Source organism: Kogia breviceps, chromosome X, assembly GCF_026419965.1.
Source record: "Kogia breviceps isolate mKogBre1 chromosome X, mKogBre1 haplotype 1, whole genome shotgun sequence".
Classification (NCBI taxonomy): Eukaryota; Metazoa; Chordata; class Mammalia; order Artiodactyla; family Physeteridae; genus Kogia; species Kogia breviceps.
The window spans coordinates 19,277,772-19,302,824 of NC_081330.1; the positions used below are offsets into that span (position 1 = coordinate 19,277,772).

At 36.4% G+C, this 25,053-nt stretch overlaps 1 protein-coding gene across 3 annotated transcripts in view; it reads left to right on the forward strand.

Moving 5' to 3' along the window:
* The first annotated feature begins 871 nt into the window (after positions 1–871).
* Positions 872–25,053, forward strand: part of ZNF280C (zinc finger protein 280C) — a 53,974-nt gene continuing 29,792 nt past the window's right edge. Inside the window, exons 1-8 of one of the 3 annotated variants that reach the window (XM_059050947.2) lie at positions 872–1,025; positions 9,949–9,994; positions 10,118–10,164; positions 14,806–14,952; positions 17,588–17,653; positions 17,753–17,880; positions 23,659–23,773; positions 24,856–25,026. In XM_059050947.2, coding sequence (XP_058906930.1) covers positions 10,134–10,164; positions 14,806–14,952; positions 17,588–17,653; positions 17,753–17,880; positions 23,659–23,773; positions 24,856–25,026 — 658 coding nt within the window. In that variant the 5' untranslated portion in view covers positions 872–1,025; positions 9,949–9,994; positions 10,118–10,133. Of the gene's footprint in view, positions 1,026–3,809; positions 3,828–9,948; positions 9,995–10,117; positions 10,165–14,805; positions 14,953–17,587; positions 17,654–17,752; positions 17,881–23,658; positions 23,774–24,855; positions 25,027–25,053 lie in introns of those variants that run through there. The other 2 variants (XM_067024234.1, XM_067024235.1) reach the window with 2 other exon arrangements.

Sequence of the window (25,053 nt, forward strand, 5' to 3'; positions counted from 1 at the left end):
AGCCTGTCCAGAAGTGGGGAGAAATCTATGAACACTTTAAGATTTTGGAACTTTAAACTTTCCATGTTGGTTATTTTGATTATTCTCTATCAGGGCCAGTAGCAAAGAGCAGTATAGGTGAGAAAGAGGAAACGAGCTCAAATAGAGTTGGTAGAGTTCAGTGGCTGATTGAACTTACATGTGTGTTAAGGGACTACTGAGGCAAGATTTTAAGTCTTGAGAGGAGGAACACTAGTGCCATAGACCTTGTGAGGAAAATTGGGAGAGAAAATTTTCCATACTGTTTAGTACACATTGTTTAGAATATGTTAGTGCAAGCAGTATCTTGCAAGTGTTTTTCTTGTAAATGTATCTTTTCTAAACATTTAAATAACTATTATAGACGACTATATGACCGAGTTAGGAATAACAGAGATGCAAACAAAATCATATATTTTAAAACAAATTTAGTAAAATTAACCAATTATTTTAAATAACCTGATTTTTATTCCTTTTACTCATCTGATTTATGTCTTCACCTCTTGGGTACAGTATTTTTTTAAATTGGTGCTTCTAGCCCTTACATACTGGGAGGACCCAGAATTCACGTTTCCATGTGCTCACATTTCATGTGTAGCCCTGATTTCGGGATTGCAACACGGGCTAGACAGTGGTATGGCCGAGGAGATAGGCATCAGCCCAGACCCTCGCCCTGACCCGCGGAATGTGGCCCACAGCCCACCACCCGCAGGCAGAGCACCGGTGCCTTCGAGAACATGTAAGGCCGCGCACATGTCCGCGCCCGCCCTCCCTGGTCAGTTAGAAAAGAAACCCGGATGTTTGGGGGGCGGGGGAGAAGCTGGCGTCTACCCATGAGTCAGCGCGCGTAGTTACATACTTCTGCCCTCTTCCGAGGCGCTCGTTCCGCGCTGAGAGTCGATTCAGGCTGTGGCTGTGGCCGCCGCCTAATGTTTTCACGCTCCTCCCTTTCCTCCTCCTCTTTCTCCTCCTCCGAGTCCCAGTCAGGCCGACCTGCTCTGCTCGCGGTAAGTGTCCCCCGCCCCCGCCTGCGCCGCGCGGAAGCAGGCAGGGGCTCTCCCGCGAGGCTATGGCCATCGTACTCTGAGGGCAGCTGAGGTGGCCCGGCCGTGAGGACTGCAGGTCGAGGGTCTGGATGCTGGCGTGTGTCGCCAGGATGGCCCAGGGCGCGGGGGAGGGGACGGACTTGGCGGCGCGGTGGCGGGTGGGCCACCATCTTGCACCAGCCCGGCTGGGGGAGGCATCTCGGAAAGGTAGAAGCTTGGCGGCAGCGTTTGGCGGCCTGAGGGCCGGGGCCGCTTGGGTTGCCACTGCTGCCTCCTCACCTTCCGGGGCCTATGTGTTGGTCGGTCCCAGCCCGGTTTTGGCTTTTCTTTCTGAAGGCAACTCCCTTTGGTCTTTTGTATATATGATGCCGATGTTTGGCGAGACCCGCCCATCCCCACAGGCTCTTCAGTCTTGGGAATAGAGACCAGAGAGGGTTCCGAACTTTCTGGCCTCAGGGCCTCTAGGGCCCCTCCTTTCTGTCCTGATTCCCCCCCCCACCCAGGTTATTGGTCATTCAGTGCTCACACCCTTGTTCTTGCCAAAGGGACTTCGCTCCTTCGTCATAGAAATCATGCTCCTTTCCGTTATTGTCTAGAGGAGAAGAGCCCTTGAGGAGAAACGTGGAGTTAGAGACACAGTTTTTTAACAGTGATCTTTACAGGTTTTATTTAATGAGATGGAAAAAATTATCTCATCCTGAGGTTTTATCCTTCTCTAGACACGGAGGGAGTTCCTCTTAACTTATCTCAAGTTTTAGTGCTTTTTTTAAAAAGGAGAAATCTGAGAAGAAAATGTCAAGTGAACCAGCTTCTACAAGCACAGGAGGTCTACATCCAAGGAGTTCTCTTTGTTTGCAAAGATTTTTTAATCTGTGAACTTAAATTTTGCTTTTATTATTTTCCGGTTTGAACTGTGATTTTTAATGCCTTCTAGTGCCATTAAACATAAAATTAAAACCAAGAAGTAGAGTTTTAACTACAGTAGTCTGGTCTTAGCATTTGTGATGTGTCTTGCTTTGGCGGGGGTTACAGTGAAAACTCAAACTGTCTCCTTAAGCAGAAGTTGTACTAAGTCTATGAAGACACTGGGTTGCTTATAAAATTAAGGCTGTGTGCCCTTGATGTTTTAACATTTGTATGAGTCCCACGGCAGTTGTATTTTGCATTTGTATATTTCATGGCTGTCACCTCTTTTGAGGTGGGCTGTGGGGTGTTGATAGAACTGTTTAGAAGGTGAGGAAACAGCCTCAAGGAGGAGACTTTACCGAGGTCATGTGGCTAGGAGTGATAGAACCAATCCTCGAACCTAGGTCTTCTGACTCCTCACCCAATGCTCAATTCACTATATTATGATCCATTTTTTACGAGAGTGAGGTGGTCAAGGAGAATAAGCATGGAGACTCACCTAAAATATATAAGTAACACTTTTCAATTCTCTTTCCCTTTATATTTAAAATATTCAAGACTTCATATCAACACAACATTGTAAATCAACTACACTTCAGTAAAATATTTTAAAAAGACTTCATATCTTTTCAACTTTTTTAGTATTTAAATAATAATATTATTTCCAAGCATGTTGAAAAGTTGAAAAAAGTTCTACGTTGAAGGGATCCAAATTTCAGCTTCTTCTCTTCAACCCCTTTTCCCCAGTTAAGTTTTCTAGTCCAATCTGATTTTTTCAGCCCAGAGTTTTACTTCTCAGCATCAGCTTTCTTAGTGGAAGAGGAGAGTAAGGGGAAAGGATATATAATTCTGTACCTCCTCTTCTATCCAATTTGTTTTTTTAATTCAAGAGGACATTTAGAACCATACCCCAATTTTTCTGTCGTTCTTTTTTTTTTAACATCTTTATTGGAGTATAATTGCTTTACCATGGTGTGTTAGTTTCTGCTTTACAACAAAGTGAATCAGCTATACATATACATATGTTCCCATATCTCTTCCCTCTTGCATCTCCTTCCCTCCCACCCTCCTTATCCCACCCCTCTGACAAGGGCAGTACCTAAATGAATAGCAATTTTTGTGAATAGAAAGTAACCCATAGTTTTAGTGACAGATAGGATATTGGAAATTTATATTGAAAATGCGTTTTATTTCAAAAGTGACTTTTCAAAGATCAGAAATATTTGACATATTCACTAATTAAATATGTAGCCCTGAATATTTTTTCTTCTTGCTTCAGAGAAGGACTTAAAATATATATGATTTTCAGTCAGGTTGTTTTAAATAATGACCCTAGAAGACTTGTTTTACTCAGTAATTTGTATCAAACATGTGTCTAGACTTTTTAAATTCATTCATTGCAAAGCAGTTTTCTTTTAAGGAGTGTTTTTAGTAATACTGAGTATATCAGGAAAAGTAGTCATCCCTATGTACCATCTGGGTCCAATGGACAATTTTTATTTCAGCTTTTATATTATAAGTCATTTTAGAAATAATTTACATAAGAATAAAGAAATCGTGAAACCAGTTTTGTTAGGTATTTAATAAGTGTTTAGACATGGTGTACTTCTTTGTATATACTTAGAAGAACAAAAAGATACATGCCAGAAGCTGATAAAAGGATCCACTTGTCTTTTATTAAGACAGATATTAAAGGCATTTGCAAAAATGTAAATCATTGTCATTCTTTTCCTTAAATTTTTTGTTTTTGAAATTGGTTATTTTAATTAAAAATATTTATATGGATATGTAATGGGCTTATTACTTTAAATAAATTAATATATATTAATTTTTTTCTCAGTTTCAATTTCTAATATGGTAAGTATCAATAGATATAATCCACATAAACAGAAGGCTCATTGGGGTCCTCAATAAGTTTTAAGAATGAAGAGTGGACCTGAGCCCAAAAAAGTTTGAGAACTACTGATCTGGTGTTCTTTATTTGTGACAGTATTTTAACAGTTCTATACATGAACTAGAATTTTGTTTCTTTTTAGTGCTTATATTTATCAGCTTGTATGATTTTCAGTAAAGAAGGAAAAGTGGAACAAAATAATGCAAAGTATTGTACAGTAATTTTTCATGTGCTTCATTTAACCTTCCAGTAGTGCTGCAAAGAAGGTATTACTGTTTTTATTTTACAGATAGAAAAACTAAGTTCAAAGAGGCCAGTTAGGGCTTCCCTGGTGGCGCAGTGGTTGAGAATCCGCCTGCAGATGCAGGGGACACGGGTTCGTGCCCCGGTCCGGGAAGATCCCACATGCCGCGGAGCGGCTGGAACCGTGAGCCGTGGCCGCTGGGCCTGTGCGTCCGGAGCCTGTGCTCCGCAACGGGAGAGGCCACAGCAGTGAGAGGCCCGCGTACCACCAAAAAAAAAAAAAAGAGGCCAGTTAAATATCCTATAGGTTTGGCAACCAGAAAGTGGTAGACTTCAAATTCCCACTCAGTTATTCAGCCCCTATGTCCAGTATTCCCATAATTGTGCTCCATGTTTTTACTTGATATTTTCCCAGTGGCTCAGTTTTACTCATATAAAATGTGAATTAATTAAGAATATATACTCCCTGAAGTTACTTTAGGAATTAGCGATTATAGAATATCTTATGAAAGGGACTTCCCTGGTGGCACAGTGGATAAGACTCCGTGCTCCCAATGCAGGGGGCCTGGTTCGACCCCTGGTCAGGGAACTAGATCCCACATGCATGCCGCAACTAAGAGTTCACGTGCCACAACTAAAGAGCCCACCTGCCGCAACTAAGAGACGGTGCACCCAAATAAATAAATAAGTTTTTAAAGAATATCTTACTAAACTTATTAAAACATTTATTATATAGTTTGTCTTTGAAAGACCAGTTATGCATTTGTCTTTTCTCCAGGTTATATCTTTTACATGTCAATTACAATAAAAACATCTTATAGATAAAATCTTTACCCTGAATACGATCTAAAAATTACTTTGCAGAAAGTAAATTTTATTAGAGGGGTGGTCAATCCCAAGAGCTAATTTTAAAATGTTATAAAATATAGACAATCTTTGCAAAGTATTATGCTAATGAATTTTAGATCTTAGCATCAACTAGCTATTTTCTACATATAGATGAAGTATGAAAGGCAACAGACAAAAGTTGAAAACTTAAATTAGGGGGGAAATAGTAGAGTTATTAAAGATCTGCTCAAAATGTACCTGGACATCATGTGTTCAGGCTTTCAAAAAAATAAATCATTTCCACAACATAAAAACTTCTTGGACAAAGAAAAGATGATGAGTCTATATTTTTCTTCTAAATTATATGTGATTTGTTCCCAAAACCTGGTTTGAGAGTTTGAATTGTTTAGGTGCCGGTGAAATTGTCTAAGAAACCAAGGTATAATCCAGTATTTCTTGGATCTGAGTACGGTACCAATTAATTCCTATTATAAGGAAAACATTTTCACAGACACCCTCTTAGTTAAAATGTTTAAATATTCTTAGAGTTCTTGTACAATCATAAAACAAAATAATCAAAACTGCAAAATCAATGCCATTGGAATCAACTTTAATACATTGAATAATGTATTTTGGTGAAACAAAGTCACTGACTACTTTTTTTGAGTTTTTCATATCCATCTAAACAGTAGCAAGATTTTTCTGTTTAAACTTTTTCAGTACCTTCATTTCTCTAGCTAACCATAAATACTGTCATTTTCCTTGCATTTAGTATAAATGCATCATTTAGATATTCCCTCCCTCTATTCTTTTATTATTAGCCAGCAGCAGTAAAAGTGATAGTACTTGATGACAATGCAGTAGTAAATACAGACAAAAACATGAGTACTGGTATGATCCAACAGTTCCTCTTCTGAGTATTTATCTAGAGGAAACAAAAACACTAACTCAAAAAGATATCTGCACCCCCATGTTCATTGCAGCATTATTGTAATATAATGTTATAATATTATTGTAATAGCCAAGACATGGGAAAACCTGAGTGTCCATCTTTGGATGAACAAATAAAGAAAATGTGGAATACTATTCAGCCATAAAAAAGAAGGAAATCCTGCCATTTGTGACAACATGGATGGACCTTTAGGGCATTATGCTAAGTCAGACAAAGAAAGACAAATAACATAATCTCACTGGTATGGGGAATCTTTAAAAACACACACACACACACACATACTCTATAGATACAGAGAACAGATTGGTGGTTGCGGGAGGGGGGATGCAAAATTGGGTGAAGGTGGTCAAAAGGTACAAACTTCCAGTTATAAAATAAGTCCTGGGGATGTAATATAGTGTGGTGACTACAGTTAATAAGACTGTTGTATATTTGAAGGTTGCTAAGAGAGTAGATCTTAAAAGTTCTCATCACAAGAAAAAAAATTGTAACTATATGTGGTGATGGATGTTAACGAGACTTACGGTGGTGATCATTTTGCACTATGCACATATATCAAATCATTGTGTTGTACACCTGAAACTAATATAATGTATGTCAGTTATATCTCAGTTTTTAAAAATGTGAGTACTGAAATTGTGTGACTGAGCTTCGTTATAAGGTAGTCATTCAGATGATCCTTGGAGTATGCTTATGTTAATTTTTTAGACAGCAAAACAATGTGTTGTTTTAGAGCTTTCTTGTACCATCTGGACTATAAGTATTTTCCCAGAGGTCTGTTAGTTTCAAAAATGTTGGGGTAATTTGTTGGAAAGTGTGTTATTACTCTTGAATGTAAAGTACCAGAAACTTAACTCAAAGTAGTTTGACCAGAAATGAACAATTATTCCCTGTCTTAACTGAAAAGTTCTAGTAGCTACTTTGCCTCCAAGCATGGCTTAGGTGTTTAAATGGTAGCAAAAGAACTTGAATGCCTCCCTGTCCTTCTCTCTTTTTCTCTACTCCATAATCTTATGGTTTTGCTATTCTCTTTGTTGGCGTCTTTCTTAGGTAGTCTTTCTCCACATAGGGACTTCCGTCACCACCAGGCTTATATCCTACCAGCTTATTATATGCTTAACAGCTTTATTGAGCTATAATTCACGTAACATACAATTCATCCAGTCAATGTACAATTCAATGATTTTAGTACATTCACAGTGTTGTGCACCCATCACCACAATCAATTTTAAAACATTTTCGGACTTCCCTGGTGATGCAGTGGTTAAGAATCTGCCTGCCAATGCAGGGGACACGGGTTCGAGCCCTGGTCCAGGAAGATCCCACATGCCACGGAGCAGCTAAGCACCACAGCTACTGAGCCTGTGCTCTAGAGCCCATGGGCCACAACTACTGAAGCCCAAGCGCCTAGAGCCTGAGCCCTGCAGCAAGAGAAGCCACCGCAGTGAGAAGCCTGCGCACCACAACAAAGAGTAGCCCCCACTCACCGCAACTAGAGAAAGCCCACGTGCGGCCATAAGTACATAAATAAAATTATTTTTTTAAAAAAACAAAAAAACTTTTAAATCACCCCATAAAGAAACCCCATACCCATTAGAAGTCACTCCTTATTTTACCCCAACCCTCCCAGCCCTAAGCAGCCACTACTCTACTTTCTGCCTTTATGGATTTGCCATTTCTGGACATTTCATATAAATGAAATCATACAATATGTGGTCTTTTTGACTTTCTTTCTTTCATTTAGTATAATGTTCTCAAGGTCCATCCATCCATTTTGTAGTATATATCAGTATTTCATTCCTTTCTATGACAATATTATTCCATTGTATAGATATATCACATTTTGTTTCTCCATTAATCAGGCATTTGGGTTGTTTTTGCTATTATCAATAATACTGCTATGAACTTTCATCTACGAGTTTTTGTGTAGACATACGTGTTCAATTCTCTCTTGCTAGGAGTAATTGATGGGTCATATAGTAACTTTAAGTTTGTGAGGAATTGCCAAAGTGTTTTCCACAGTGTCTGCACCATTTTATACTCCTACCAGCAGTGTATGAGGGTTCCAATTTCTCCATACCCTTGTCAACACTTGTTATTGTCTGTCTTTTTGGTTATAACCATCCTAGTGGGTGTGAAATTGTATCTATTACTTTTAAAATATTTTATTTTGTGGTAAAATACACATAACATACAATTTACTATTGTAACTATTTTAATCCACTAATTTTTTTTTTAATTTTTGTAGAATTAACTCTTAAAAGATAGTTGAATTTTAGATGTATAAAAGCTGAAACAAAAAATATATATGTTAATTATAATTATAATTATTTATACACGCAGTCTCCAAAAACTGAATGGGTTGTGCTGGAAGAAGTCTTTCATTAATCAGTTACTTGGAATTACTCAGTTACTTGTCAATAGCTGAGGTGGAGAGTTCTTTTCCGCTTATTTTGGTGCCAACTCTGAGTTGCAGAACCTAGAGACCCTTTGGAGTTGCTCTTACAGGGATTCTAAGATAACTTCTTGCATATTTTGCTAGATATTCCATTTCTCTAACAGATTTAATGTCCCATGGAATTCCTTGCCTTGCCACCAAATTGTTAGTTTTGGGGGGGGCTCAACTACCTTATTGGATAGCACAGCTTTAGACTGAAGTTATGGTTCTAATGGCATCTGAGAGTGTTTATGAATGTACCAATTGAGGCTCCTTGGTGACTGCTTTAGCCTCAGAAGGTACCGCTGTAGTCATGGGCAGTGGATATGACTTGTTTATATAGACTACTTGTACATTTAGTACCAATTTAGGGTATTTGTACCAATAGATATTGTATATGATCATTTAATAAAAGGATTCTATAGGAGTCTCAAATGCTGTACAGTTGTGACTCTTAAAACCTGTTCTGTATTCTTCATAGCAGTAGGTCCTTAATGCTGAGCAAGAATTGTCATGTATTTATCTACTTGACATATGCATTACTTTAATTCTCGTTTAGGGACAAGCAATAACTATTCAAATAATTGAGTTCAGAGGTTTCAATAGCCAAACCTCAGAAATAGGGGAATTTACTTAAGTACAGAATTCACTAGAGATTCTTGTAATAGTAGTTCAAACATTTATACCAGTAACTTCTTCTGGAGTTAAAGTCGTTTTTTTTCCTTTGATCTAATTTGGTCTAAATGATTTGGAATTGGAAAAAGCAAGAAAGCTTGCTTTTGCTACTCTGAGGATAATGACAAATGTGGAAACTCAGTTAACTCTATTTATCTTAATACTTTAGATTATTGATGTTTAAGTTTTAACTTTTTTAAATAGCTGAAATAGTTTTTTAAGCATGTTTATCTTGTATGTAAAAAAATGTGTATGTGCATGAGAATTCAGAACAGAAATTCCTGTTTTAAAGAAAGCAATTTAAATGTTGTTTTTTTGAAGATGTTTAATGTAACAGCTTTTGAAAAAAGCCCAAATAAACATAGACATTAGATTGTAAACTTCTGAAGGCAAGGATTATGATTTATTCATCTTAATTTTTTCCCTAGAACTGACCACATTACATTGAATACAGAGGGCAATGAGTAATTATTTTTAATGAGTTAGTCTATGATAAAATGTATCCAACTAATTTTCTGTTCCTTTCAGTTAGCATTGATAAGAAACCAAAAAAAAAACCTAAAAATTTCTTTGAATGTGTTTTTTTATAATATTAATTTATTTCTGAAATGTAAAGAACAACAGTTAAAGATTAATGTTACTTAGCATTTCAGAATTCAGATTTACTAAAGCATGTATTACAGGGTGATTACTCATTTACAGAAGGGTGTCTTTCAAAAATTATTTGTAATTTAATAATTTTAGATTTCTTCAAATAATAATAAATGCTTATTACATTCAGCATTTTATTTATGAAATTTTCATTCATTCAGGAATGAACCAATTATGGAAAGTGAGTAGCATGTGTATATCAAACTCAAAAGGTAAACATTTTGTAGAGAAAAATATTTAATGTATGTACATTTAATTTAACAAAGCCACCCTAATAGTAAGTATCTTTATTTTATAGGGCAGAAAACTAAGACCTAACTTGCTACCTTGTCTGGAGTCACATGGTGAGTTTCTGGAGATTGAAATTAGACCCAAAGATTTCTGAATTCCAAGTGTCATGTTTCAGTATATTTGGTGTTACTTAAAGTGACTCATAAAATTGATGGATGTCATGTGTTAATGCTTAGGTGACTCTGCAACTTGATGGACAACGACAGCCCTTTTCAACCAAAAAGTAAGTATTGCTGCTGCAAGTGATACTAGTGTACTTGGGTCTTGTACTGATAACCTTGCTTCATGAGAAAAGGTGAGAGAGACAGAGGTGGGCACGTTAAAAAAAACACACAAAAACACTTCAATTTATTAAAGTAATACCATAGTAAAAAAGAACTACATACAATAAAAATGTCAGTAAAGTAGAAATGAAGTGTTTCTTCCTCATTTCCAGAGATAACTACTATTATTGGTTTGGTATATGTAATCACAAACTTTTTTCTATGCATAGACAAAAAAATAAATAATTTCTAAATAAGATCATACTATATATGCTATTATGTGCCCTTAAAATTTTTTACTCAGCCATCTATCTTGAATATATTGACAGTGTCGGTACCCAGTTAAAAAGAATGAGGAAGACCTATGTATCAACATGGCATTAAGACCGTGGTATTACCGTAGATATAAATTTCTTTATTATCCGTATACATGGGTCTCTCATTTTTAAAAATTCGGCATTGCCTGACTTTGCCTAGTTCCTTAGCCCTTAGATTACCATACGTTAAGTGCATACTGCATATCCAGTAGACTACTGTGTGTAAAAGGAAATGTAAAGGAAGAAGAAAATACGTTCTTTACTCTCAAGGAGCTTACTTTGGAATTAGACATGTACAGTTAAGACGCATTAAGAAATAGCAGTGGGCTTCCCTGGTGGTGCAGTGGTTGAGAATCCGCCTGCCGATGCAGGAGACACGGGTTCGTGCCCTGGTCCGGGAAGATCCCACATGCCGCGGAGCAACTAAGCCCGTGAGCCATGGCCGCTGAGCCTGTGCGTCTGGAGCCTGTGCTCCGCAACGGGAGAGGCCACAACAGTGAGAGGCCCGCATACCGCAAAAAAAAAAAAAAAAAAAAGAAAGAAATAGCATTTTGAGATGATATATAGTATATTCTGAATTGCCTGGCATAGGCTGTCAGTGTAGTAAAAGGTGGAAGAAAAACAGGGTCTAATAGTTTATCGAGGAGTTACAATTGAACCAAGAGTTGGGAAGGAGTAGGGAATTAATATTTTGTTGAGTATTGCTTGAAGTTAGATACTTCATATAGCTTTTCCCTAAATCTACATTACCACTTCTGTTAGGTAGATATTACACCCATATTTTAGGTGAGGAAACAGATTCAAGTAATTTCTCCAGAGTTACATTAGAAATGGTGCAATGAAGATTTGAACTATTCAATTTGATGTCAAGTCCATGCTCTTTCTACTATACTTGAATAATATGGTCAGTATAAGGTAAGAAGGAAGGGTATTTTAGATGGAAAAAACAGTACAAATGAGGGCTCTGAGGGACACAATATGCAAATGCTAAACTATGAATTACACTCTTAATTATTTCACTTAGAGCATTCTGTATATATTTTTTTAAGTAAGGTTTAGGAAAGAGATCAGTTCTTAAAATTGGTTACATTTGGAAGGGTGGAAGATTTTTTTATTTTGTTTTATGGTAGATGAACTACTAAGCATTAAACAACACTATGCTAAGAAATTATTTGTATAGAAGTGGAAACTACATTTTTTTTTTTTTCGGTACGCGGGCCTCTCACTGTTGTGGCCTCTCCCGTTGCGGAGCACAGGCTCTGGACGCGCAGGCTTGGCGGCCATGGCTCACGGGCCCAGCTGTTCCACGGCATGTGGGATCTTCCTGGACCGGGGTACGAACCCGTGTTCCCTGCATCGGCAGGCGGATTCTCAACCACTGTGCCACCAGGGAAGCCCTACATTTTAAAAATTAGTTAGAAAATAGCACCAATTTATTAAAGTGTTTCTTTTGTATGCCATCCTCAAATCATTATATTCACATAGTACCTTTTAATTTTGAGTCAAAAGTAGAAATGACATTGTTTTAATCTAGTAAAATTACCTTTAGAAATTATTTAATTTAAAAGATAAATTTTAGATATCATTGTCTAATAAAAAAAGGATATCATTGTCTAAGCCAGAACTCTAGAGTTATTATTTTGTTTTGTTTTTATTTTTTCAAAGTTGTTACCCCATCCACATCTTACTCCATACATCTAGTGCCACTTATATCCGTCTTGATTGCTATTATTTTAATTTGGGTGCATTTTTTAAAATAATACATAGTTTAAAAAAGACAATCAGAAAAAAAAGACAATCAGAAATTTATAGGTTGCATACCCACAGATTCTTGAAAAGTGAGAGAGCAAGCAAGAGAGAGGTAAGCGTGTGTTTTGGGCCTATGTACTCCCTGTTTTTGCAAGGCATCCACTTTGAATAGTCTAGCTGTTTTTCTAATAATTAGTTTCATATTTCTAAATTTTTGAAATATGTACTGCTGTCTCTTGAATCATCAGTTTTTGCCATTATCTAATGATTTTTCCATTAAGGAATAGGAGGATTTTAGTTTTCGTACACTTAACCACCCCCCCAAGCACCTCCCAATGTAGTTATATCTCAATTTTTGGTTAAATCATATTTGATGTTTTTATTGTGATGACTATAACAAATATTGTTTGCCGATGAGCATAGTATTGATACAGTGGTAATAATACATTATAGATACATTTCCTTTTTCTTTTTTTAAAAATATATCCAGCAATTTAAATTTTTTGGTTTTTAAAATTTGCTAAATTTTATTAAAATTTATAGCCAAGTCTTCTCACACCCCTCTGTAGCCTCTCAAGTTGATTTTCTATATGGTAAAACTTGTGAGGTAATCTAACAATTTGATTGTTAATGTGTGTGTGTGTTTGGTCTAGAGACATTCCTCCTGGGAGTAATGGTCGTCTCTACTCTGGCTGGTTGCTCTGTAGACCTGTTGAACAGCTATTGTCCTGGGACTTCCCTTTGTCTTTGTATTGTGTTGAATGTCATGTTTTCTGCATTCTGTGTCTTCCTCCTTAAAGCTCATATTTTGATGGGGTCTTCCTAAGAAAGAAAGGGTGAATGGGAGGTAAATTTTGTGTGATGTTGCTGGTCTTTATTCTTTTTTTTTTAAGGTTGTGTTTTTATTTTATTCATTATTTATTTTTGGCTGTGTAGGGTCTTTGTTGCTGCACATGGGCTTTCTCTAGTTACGGTGAGTGGGGGCTATGCTTCATTGCAGTGTGCTGGCTTCTCACTGTGGTGACTTCTCTTGTTGTGGAGCACGGGCTCTAGGCACACTGGCTTCAGTAGTTGTGGCACACAGTCTCAGTAGTTGTGGCGCACAGGCTTATTTGCTCCGTGGCATGTAGGATCTTCCTGGACCAGGGCTCAAGCCTGTGTGCCCTGCATTGGCAGGCAGATTCTTAACCACTGCACCACCAGGGAAGTCCCACTGGTCTTTATTCTTGATGAAAGAATATGTAACTTCATGTTTGATGAAAATCTTGGCTGGGTATAGAATTCTAAATTGAAAATTGTTTTTACTAAGACTTTTGAAATCATTATTCCAACTTTCTTCTCTTCCTTTCTCTCTCTCTCAGATTTTAGGATATTCTCTTTATTTCCAGCATTCTGAAATTTCATGAGTTGTCCATCTACTGTAGGTTTTTTTCTTGATCATTGTGCTAGGTGCTGGTGGGCCCTTTCAATCTAGAGATTTATGTCCTTTAGAACTGGGAATTTTTCTTGTATTTTTCCTTTGATTATATCTCCTTTTTTCTCTGTTTTTTTCTGGGCCTTTATTCGTAAGTTGTACCTTTGAAATTGATTTTATAACAAACTTGTCTTCTCTATTTAGTATATGTATACTTTTTGACTTTTAGTTCCACTTATGGGCTGTTTACTCAACTTTGGCATTTTATTTTTCTTTACTGAATTTTGGCTATTTTATTTTTAATCTTTTTGCTTTGTGAATATTACTTTTTATAATGTTTCTGTCTTATCTCTTTAAAAATGCTAATTACAGTCTCATGTTTTCTCTTGTTCTCTGTATTATCTTCAATATCTTTTGGTCCATTTTATTACTTTGGTCTTTCACATTGGAGATTTTAGTCATATTTCTGGGGCTTATTGGGTGTCTATCCATGTTTAAGAATGAGACACTAAAATGCTTCCTGGTGGCTCTGTGTGATTGGTCAGCACTTGTAGGCTGGTGGTATCCACAGTATGTTCTTTACTTAGTTTCTTCAGGTGAGAAATGCATAATCTGCTCTAAGATGGAATAAGCCTCACTTAATTATCCTATTTTCGTTCCAGCATCTCATCCCCGCCTTGTCCTGTGCCTGGTATCCCTGAGTCTGGTTCAGTTTTTCTAGCATATGTCCCACCTGTTGCTTCTTATTCTCAGTTTATCTCCCTTTTGTTAATATAGAAGTTTGTGGGGGGTTTTCAGATAATAGGTACAGTCCTTTTCATGGATATACATATTCTAGTCATAAAACTGAGACTCACTTTGATTGGATTTGATCCAATTCACAGCAGTTTATTAGCTGCTGTGAATAACTACTGTCATCCATTATCTATCTAGCTAGATTAATTTTACTAGTTTAGATATTAGAGGTTGAGTTCCAAGTTTCATACTTCTGTTACCATTTACTGACAAATATCAGTTCAGTAATTGCTATCAGAATATTAAAGTACATCTTAAATATCATACTATGTATTACAAAAAAATATTAAAAAAATAAAATTTAATTCTCTCTTTTTGAAAATTAGATAATTCCAAAATGGCAGAACTGTTCATGGAATGTGAAGAAGAAGAGCTGGAACCATGGCAGAAGAAAGTAGAAGGAATTCAGGATGAAGATGATGATGAGCTGATCTTTGTGGGAGAGATACAAAGTTCAAAACCAGCCATTTCAAGTGAGCATTCACTTTCAGTGAAGCAAAGTTTTATAAGATGTTGCTTCTAATGGAAAACCTGGGGCTGTCTTACGTGTCCTTGTTACTCTATAAGGAGCTGGAGGTGAGAGAGAGCATAGAGGTCAGTAAGAATTTGTGAGAATCAGAGGGAGAATGTGGTTGGAGAGCTGAATAAGGAGGTGTGAGAAGTAAAAATATATGAGAGAAAAGGAAAATGTTAACTAAATTACCTAAAGGTTAAGGTTACCTAACAACATTGTAGGCCTTTTGAGATTAGAAATCATAATTTTATTGGAGCCAAGTAGCCTATTTACTTGTTTATTTGTTAATTTTTCTTTTTTTCCCTCAAGCCCAAATGTACCCGGAAAAGGAAGTGTTGGAATGCTTTGCTTAAAATATCAGACTACAAAATAAGTTTGTGTTAGTCTCTGATGGAGTTTCTTACACCCAGGCAAGTGCCTCATCAGAGTCATCTTGATTCATGGCTACAAAAATTAAAAGGTGCTGATCTGTGTACCAACATGGCCGGTAGCTTCTGGCCACACCCATCTTTCAGCAACTCCTGATTACTGTATATTCATGAAGAATATACAGTGGCTTGATCTTCAATTACTATATTGGGATGATGCAGGCAGTCAGCACACTTAATCCTTAATCCACACTTTCTAGGAGAATATGTCCAGTACCTTTGTGGATTTCTGGTAGAGTAATTAGACTTGACATTGTTATAATGTTAAAGTGAAGATATTATTGATACTTGTTAAGATGTCCAATCAGAAATGTGTAAAATGCAGAGGAACAACATACTGAGTTTCAGCGGAGAATGAAGAAACAGATTCTTTCTCATTATACTTTCTGTTAAGCCAGGAGAATTTACCAAAGAATGTAGCCAGCATACCAGTGTTTTCTTACTTACTATGGCAGTGCATAATAGTGTAGTTAAGAGAGAAGTTTGTAACTTTCTGAAAGCCTAGTTCTTACTTCTCTTGACTCTAAACTTAGAATAGCACTTCTATTCAGTTTTATAAAAGGTAGAATAATTTAATTTAGCTTAATTATCGGTATCACTTCCTGTGTCAAATTGAGAGATGCTAAGTGGAGTGCGACTTCAAGGAAGTAGGCATGTTGGCATATTTTCTGCTGATAGCGGAACAGAATATTTTATTCTATTAATGTTTCCTAGTCACTGTGATCATTTTTATACTGAAACATTGCCATATTTCAATATTATTCAAATCATCTTATTGAAAGCATGACAGTTCACATTGGATTTATATCAGTTATAGATGACTAGTACTCAACTAGAATAATGTGTATTCGTTTTATTTTAATATCCATTTTAAAAAATTAATTTATTTGTTTATTTCTTTTTGGCTGCATTGGGTCTTCATTGCTGCGTGTGGGCTTTCTCTAGTTGCAGCGAGTGGGGGCTATTCTTCATTGCGGTGCGCAGGCTTCTCATTGCAGTGGCTTCTCTTGTTGTGCAGCACGGGCTCTAGGCATGCGGGCTTCAGTAGTTGTGGCACACGAGCTCAGTAGTTGTGGCTCGTGGGCTCTAGAGTGCAGGTTCCGTAGTTGTGGTGCACGGGCTTAGTTGCTCCGTGGCGTGTGGGATCTTCCAGGACCAGGGCTTGAACCCTTATCCCCTGCATTGGCAGGCGGATTCTTAACCACTGCACCACCAGGGAAGTCCTGTATTAGTTTTAAGTGATTCTGTCAGAAAGAAAATTGACCCCAGTGAAATTTCTTTTCTAAATAACTCAGAATTTAAATGATTTTATTGATGTTTTATGTGTGAGCCATAAAATATTTTAGCCCAAGGAACATGAGCTAAATATTTTAAAAGAACCACTATAAGAGGGGGGATAAAAACTTGTGTTTGATACACTGCAGTCACCAAAAGGTACTATAGGAATAGCTCTTTAATGGCTTGGGTAAATACTTACCTTGAATTTCTGAACAAAAACAATATCAAGTTGTTTGAATGAGCAGATTTTTCTTCTAGAAGACTTCTGTAGCACTTAGTCAGAAACCCTACTTCTGTGTGACCCTTTACTTTATAGAATTATTTTATGAGATCTGGTTCTTTTCTACTAGGAGGGGAAAAAGGAAATTTTTTGATGTCTTCTGGGATTTTTTTGTCTGCTTTGTATCTTCTCCTGATTAGCAATTTTCCAAGTTTTCATTTGATTTCTCAATAACCTAGAAGTTATGGGTTCACATGGGTATAAGAGTGAGCAATATTAAACTAATCCAGAAGGTCATGTCAGGCTCAAATTGACATGGTGTAGTAAGTAGATATAAGATACTTTTGTAAACTCTAGATTCAATTTAGTCTGCGGTTTCTGATGGTATCCCTTTCAGAAGTCAAGAGTAATGGTACAGATAATCCATCAGCTTGCCCATAATGAAACTTCCAGGCTTTTAGGGGTGTGAATGTGGCATGGAGATTGGGGAAGGGCTTGATTTCCACTCACAGTAACCCAAGTCTATATACAACCCTGTCACCATTAAGAGAAGAAAATATACTTCAACTATTGGTTATATATGGATATATTTTTGGAAAGTGTTTTCTATTATCTTAATATATATTTCATTCAAATAAAAATTTTTTAAATAAATATAATTTTTACAGATATTTTGAACAGAGGTAATCCCAGCTCATCTTCAAAGGAAACAAAGAAAGAGACAGTCCGTCAAGGTATAGTATTATTGTATTATTTTAATTTTAAAGTGAAATATTTTGACAAAATTGGTTGTATAGAGAAATATTCAATATTTGTGTAATTTTAAAATACAGGTGTTACTGGTTATTTCAAGCCTACAAGTGAATACTACAAACACCCGACATCAGATCCAGTGGCTGCCTTGCCTAGTTTTCATCCTGAAATGATGAAATCTGATATTGTTCAGCACATGTCTAAACCTGTAAGTATTTCTAAAACTACAGAATTAGATCAGGGACACAGTGGATATTATAATACCCAGTCAGAATTGTGGACTATCATAGCTAGTCATCATCCCAGTAGAAACATAATCACTATCAGAAAATATTACCATCTTCAAAGTGAGAGAGTGGCATAGAAATATATACACTACCAAATGTAAAACACATAGCTAGTCAGAAGCAGCCACAGAGCACAGGGAGATCAGCTCGGTGTTTTGTGACCACCTAGAGGGGTGGGCTAGGGAGGGTGGGAGGGAGGGAGATGCAAGAGGGAGGAGATATGGGAACATATGTATATGTATAACTGATTCACTTTGTTATAAAGCAGAAACTGACACACCATTGTAAAGCAATTATACTCTAATAAAGATGTTTTAAAAAAAAAGGAGCAAGGGAAAGTGGAAGGGCTATTATAAACAAGGAGTCGGTGATTGGGAGATTGGGATTGACACATATATACCATTTTTTTAACATCTTTATAAGAGTATAAAGAAAGAAAAAAAAAGTCACCATCTTTATGATGGCTCAGCCAATACCCAAAATAATAGCTGCAGGAACTAACTATCCAACCTGTCAATAAATCAGGTAATATGTTTAAATTAAATAGGTGTAATATTGAAAACTATGCTATCTAAAGGTGAGTAAAAAAGTATAATCAGTAATGAATATTGCATAATGGCAAAATTCTTAAGACAGTAAACTGAACCAGGCATTCTTAATTGGGAAGATTTTTCCAAGGTCATTATTGCTGTTTATTTTGAAAACATACTTTCATAGTTTAGTTTTTAAAACTTTTAACAGAATAATAGATAATGGTAATATTTAACATTTGTTAGTCTGTCAACATGGTTAAGTCTTAGTTCTAGATGCTATATATAAATTAATGTCTTTTAATTCGTGTGACTTTCTTATGAGGTAAGCACAGTTATTTCCCCCATTTTATAGTTGAGGAAACTGAGGCTCAGAGAGTGTAAATGATTCACTCAAGGCCACACAGCTGGTAATGATGGATCTGGGATTTCAATCCAGGTTAGCCCAGAGTTTTAAAAATATGCACATACACACATCCGTACATACATTTAAGTATGTGCTTTTAAAATAGAAGCATTGCCTTGGAGCAGTGGTGTATTTCACAGACCATTGGGGTTCCCTGAGACTCTCAGTAGTCTGTGAGGTCAAAACCATTGTCATACTAACACTAAGACATTTGCCCTTTTCACTCTGTTAACATTTGCACTAGTGGTACAAAGGCAGTGGAGGGTGAAACTGCTGGTGCCTTAATATGAGTCAAGGCAGTGCCACCCAACTATACTAGTAGTTTTTGTATTGGTGGCCACCAAGCACTCACAGTAGAAAAATTTCACTTTCACTTAAGAATATTCTTGAAGAAGTAATAAATTGTTTCTAATTTTATTAACTTTCAACCCTTGAATACACTTCTATTTAAATATTCTGTGTGACAAAATGGGTAGTATGCATCATAAAGCATTTCTGTATCTGCAGTATAAAGTTTTTCTTGAGAAAAGCACTTGTGAGATTGAATTGCAAGCTGAACTAGCTGGTTTTTTTTAAACAGAATGCCATTTTTGCTTGAAAGGATGACTGACAAAGCACCATGGAGTAATTATTTATTGCTGCTTAACAATAGTACCACAAACTTAGAAGCTTAAAGCAATATATACTTATTATTTCATGGTTTCTATGGGTCTGGAGTCAGGGTATGGCTTAACTGGGTCCTCTGCTGGGCCAGGCTGCAATCAAGGTGTCAGGCAGAGCTGCAGTATCAGTTAATACTGCTGCCAAGCTCACATTGTTGTTGGCAGTATCCAGTTCTTTGTGGCTTGTCAGACTGAAGGTGTCAGTTCTTGCTGCTGTCAGCTGGAGACCGTCCTCAGTTCCTTGCCGTGTAGGCCTTCCCAACATGACTTGCTTGCTTCCTCAAAGCCAGCAAGGGAAAGATGGCCTACATAACATAATCACGTACATCCCGTCACTTTTGCCATACTCTCTTGGTTAGAAGCAATCACAGGTCCCGCCCACACTCAAGGGGAGATTATACAAGTGTAAATATCAGGAGGAAATTATGGGGGCCACCTTTAGAGTCTATCTGCCACACACAGTTTTTCAGTACTCAGAAATATACAAAGCATGCCTATCATGGAAGAAAACTGATTCTGTTCTTACCAATGATAAAATTTGAGCTTTCAAGCAAAAAATTCGATTTTGGAAAACCTATATCTGTATTCTGAAATTATTGTCAATCATAATATGAGCCCTGGACTAATGGTCCAAGAAACCTGGATTGAAAATGAGACTTGAATGCTGATTCTGTCTTTGTTCCTAAGTAGAGCATTGTCACAACCTCTGTGGGCCTCACTTCATTTCTAAAATGACAACCTTTACCCAGACCACTGGCTCTCAAACGTGGATTCTCTAAGTATCCACAGGCTGTTCTTAATGTTTTTGTAAAATTAATAGGTGCACCTGATGATTGCAGGCTACAAGAAATGCAAAAAATATTTGATTTTAGCTGGAATCAGATTAACTCAGTGGTTTTCTCATACTGTAATAAGCTGTCTAGCATTTAGGAAAAAGAAACCAGGGAATTCCCTGGCAGTCCAATGGTTAGGACTTGGTGCTTTCACTGCGGTGGGCCCGGGTTCAATCCCTGGTCTGGGAACTAAGATCCCACAAACCATGCGGTTAGGCCAAAATAAGGGGAAAGAAAGGAAAAACAAACCAAAAATACAATAAAGGAAACATCATTATTTAAATACAGATAGATGAAAATCATTCCTATGTTGGACCCAGGGAAGAAGAATAATAAGGAGGAGGGATATCTTTCGTGTTAGAAAAGTTACAAACTAGAGCTCATCCAAACTCAGAATTTTTTGTTTCTGTGGGCATGGTTGTTTAATCAAAGTTACTCAATCAGGTTCCCAATCCTAGGGAGTTTTTTAAAAATAGAGATTTTTGTCAGTTGGTCTTGGGTGAGACCTGGGCATAACAGATTAAAACAGAAAAATCTCCAGGTGATTCTATTATGCAGCCACAGTTGAGGATGACATATATTCTGAAATGAATTGAGAATACTATGTTAGGGAATTGTCTCTGAAATTCTTTTTTTTTTTTTTTTTTTTTTTTTGTGGTACGCGGGCCTCTCACTGTTGTGGCCTCTCAAGTTGCGGAGCACAGGCTCCGGACGCGCAGGCTCAGCAGCCATGGCTCACAGGCCCAGCCACTCCACGGCATGTGGGATCTTCCCGGACCGGGGCACGAACCCGCGTCCCCTGCATCGGCAGGCGGACTCTCAACCACTGCCCCACCAGGGAAGCCCTTCTCTGAAATTCTTAAACTTTTTCATTATCTTTAACCTCAATAACTCTTTTCAGCAGGCAGGGACATAATTATTACCCGTTTTAAAAGTAAGTGTGATATAGCTTAAGGCACAGTCTTCGTAATAAGGCCGACCTTTGTTCTAATTCCAGCTTCATCATCAATAACAAGCTGGGTTGTGCTGGGAACCTTACTTAACCATACTTAACTTTAGCTTACCTATTTATAAAATGGGAGATCAAATTAGGTCTTCATTAGTACTGCTGTGACAACTTCTTAATAGAATACATGTAGTACAGATCTTCTTTGACTTATGATGGGGTTACATCCTGATAAACACATTGTAAGTTGAAAATACCATGAGTTAAAAATGCATTTAATACACTTAACCTACCAAACAACTTAGCCTAGCCTATGTTAAACGTGCTCAAAACACTTACATTAGCCTGTAGTTGGGCAAAATCATCTAATACAAAGCCTATGTTATAATAATGTGTTGAATATCTCATGTAATTTATTGAATACTGTACTGAAAGTGAAAAATAGAATGGTTGTAAGTATATTGATTGCTTACCCTCGCGATCACGTGGCTGACTGGGAGCTGTGGCTTGCTGCCACTGCCCAGTATCGAACCACATATCACTAGCCTGAGAAAAGATCAAAATTCGAAGTATGGTTTCTGCTGAATGCATATCACTTTCACAACATCGTAATGTGGAAAATCGTAAGTTGAACCATCGTAAGTCTGGGACCATGTATACTGTGAAAGAGGCAAGTACATTTTAGATAGACAATAATTGGTGGCTGTTATTTCAGCTGCAAAGGAATAACTTGAATCTCATAAGTGACTTACCCAAGGTTCCATAGTTAAATAAATGGACACGTCTTCCAAATCCCAGTCTGTCACCTTTTGTACCTTACCATTGTACTTGGTATCTTTCTGAACTACTTTATGAGATATTAAAAAATCCCAATTGGAGAATTATTTTAACAAGTTATTTGTTTAGTAATGTATCTGCTCTCTGAAGCGGTGGTACTTAATTGACCAGAGTTATCACCTAGGAAAGGATTTAAAGTGTTAAGTTTGTTTGGAGGAACTTCTGTTAAAGAACTATTTTGGCAATTGCTAGTGAATATTTTCCATTTTTAAGTGCAAATATTTGGAGAAAATATTTACCTTGTAGTTAGATTGTGCTTGGTTACAATTAAGTCATATAGCTATTATTGATTTTATATAATACATGGTAAGGCTCAAATGCAGAAATCTGCCTGTTATGCCTCAAATTCTAGGAATAGAATGGTTTGTGTCACTTCGATATCTGTCTCCATAACTTCTTAACAAGTCTCTGTCAACAGAAAACTTAGTAGCAAAGTAAAATTCTTAATACCTGATTGTCTCTCAACTTGTAAGCACAAAACACGCAAGCAGGATCCTTATATTCCCATGATAAAGGTGATATGTATGAGGTTTGGTGCAGAGCCAGGCAGGGGTTGGAAAGAAACACAAGAGAATTTTGTTTTCTGCAGGTGGTTAGTGTGGTATAAAGAGTGTATCAATCAGGACTATATTTTATACACAGATGTCTGGTCCTCTTTTTTTCACTGAACTTTATACTGGAAACATTTCTTTGTCATTGGCTGTTTCTGAAAAACTTTTTTTTTTTAAACATCTTTATTTGAGTATAACTGTTTTACAATAGTGTGTTAGTTTCTCCTTTACAACAAAGTGAATCAGTTATACATATACATATGTTCCCATAACTCTTCCCTCTTTTGTCAACCTCCCTCCCACCGTCCCTATCCCACCCCTCTAGGTGGTCACAAAGCACAGAGGTGAACTCCCTGTGCTATGCTGCAGCTTCCCACTAGCTATCTAATTTACATTTGGTAGTGTGTATATGTCCCTGCCACTCTCTGTTGCATGATGGTCTATTATTTAATTTATTTAACCATTCCACCATTGTTGGACATACAGGTTTTTAATTTTTGCCATTATAAATAATTCTCCATTACATATTTTCATTTCCTTAGCATAAATTCTTGGAAATGGACTATTTAGAATAATTGGATCAAAGGATATGAACTTTTTAAAGCCCTTGATTAGATACTCCCAAAATTTTCTTGCAGAAAAGTTGTACCAAAATATAACCTCTACTTTGGTAGTAATATTATCATTATTTTTAAATGTTAACTGTTTATTTAAAACTAACTTTAGATTTTCAGAAAAATTATAAAAATAATCCAGAGAGTTCTCATGTACCCTTTACCAAGTAGATGCTGATTTGGACAGCAAGTAATAAATATCTTTGTGTTTTATGACTTATTAGTAATTGAATCATTAAGGTTATCTTTATAGTATTGACATACAGTTAAATTTACCTTTATAAAACTTTGTAAAACAAAATAATTATAACTTATTACAGGATTTTACAAAGAATTCATCACAAGATGAATCGGATGATTCTTCAGATTTAGTGTTCGACTTGACCCAGGATACAATACCACCATCCCAAGATGGATCAACAGTTTATATAGAAGGTTTGGTTTGGCAGTTTTTATAAATATAATAAAAAGAGACTTGATGAATATACATATACGATGGATTTCTATTTTGAAGCCTGTATCTTCATATTATGTTTTTCATATATTGTAAAATGGAAGCTAATCGTTCCCGAATGTCTTTCTTGGGTGATTTTATATAAAGTCGTATTTAATGATAGAATATTTTATTTCTTTTTATTAAGTTGGCTAACATATTCTTTGAGCTCATTCTCCCTTGGAGCCAGCCATGCACTGAAAAATCTTAATATAATTTCTGTGAGTCAGGGAAGTCCCCTGATACCCTAATACTATGGTTTAAAAAGTATTAATTACTTGGTAATTAGTATGAGAAAAAGTGCATGGTTATAGTTGATTTCTTAATAGGCTAGAGTCTTTCTATCGAAATTAATGTTGTAGATGTGATAGTTAAATATGGTTATAGAGTAGTAGTATAAAATGGCAATACTAAAGAAATAAGTGATTTGCACATAGTAACTACTCAGTAAATATCCATTGAAGGAATAATGAAAATTTCCAATTAAAGAAGAATTACAATTCTTTGATTGTACACCAGAACAAAGTATCTTAAGGAGTTTCCCTAAATTTTTAGATTAGAATATAAATTGTTTTTGTTTAAAAGCTCAAATGCATTTAAGCATCTGAAGAAAAATTCATTTTTTGGAACTGAGCTTTTAGAGTATTCTCTCTGCTGCCTTTTTTTTTTGGTGGGTGGGGAGGGGGCTTGGGTTTTTTTGGTCTGATTTCTTTCATGATACCTATTTATATATTAATTTGAAAGTATCTTTAAAATTTTCTTGCATAAAAAGTTTATTTCATGCATTGTTCAAACTGTGTAGTCCATAATGGCTATTTGTGCAGTTTCTTTCTACCTATTGATCATATAAATTTTGGTCATTCTTTATTGTCAGTTGTGTGATATGGTAATTCAATTATATTACCTTTATCTCCAAAGTATTCTTACTTAATTTTAAATGTAAGGCCATTTTAGTAGCATTTGTAAGCAATATTCTATACTAAAGCAATTTCAAATATCTTTCCCACTATTTTAATCATTGTAGATCTAGATGAAACTCCGCCTATAATAGAATGTTCTTCTGTTTCTAAAGTAAACCGTGCTAATCCAAAAAAGCCAAAGACCAGCGAAAGAGTTTCTGACATAAATCCTTGTGCTTCATTGTCTTTAATTAACTCTCCTTCAATGACATCCTCCCATATCTTGCTATCAAAAGGTAAATATGGATCTGGCATATAAAAAG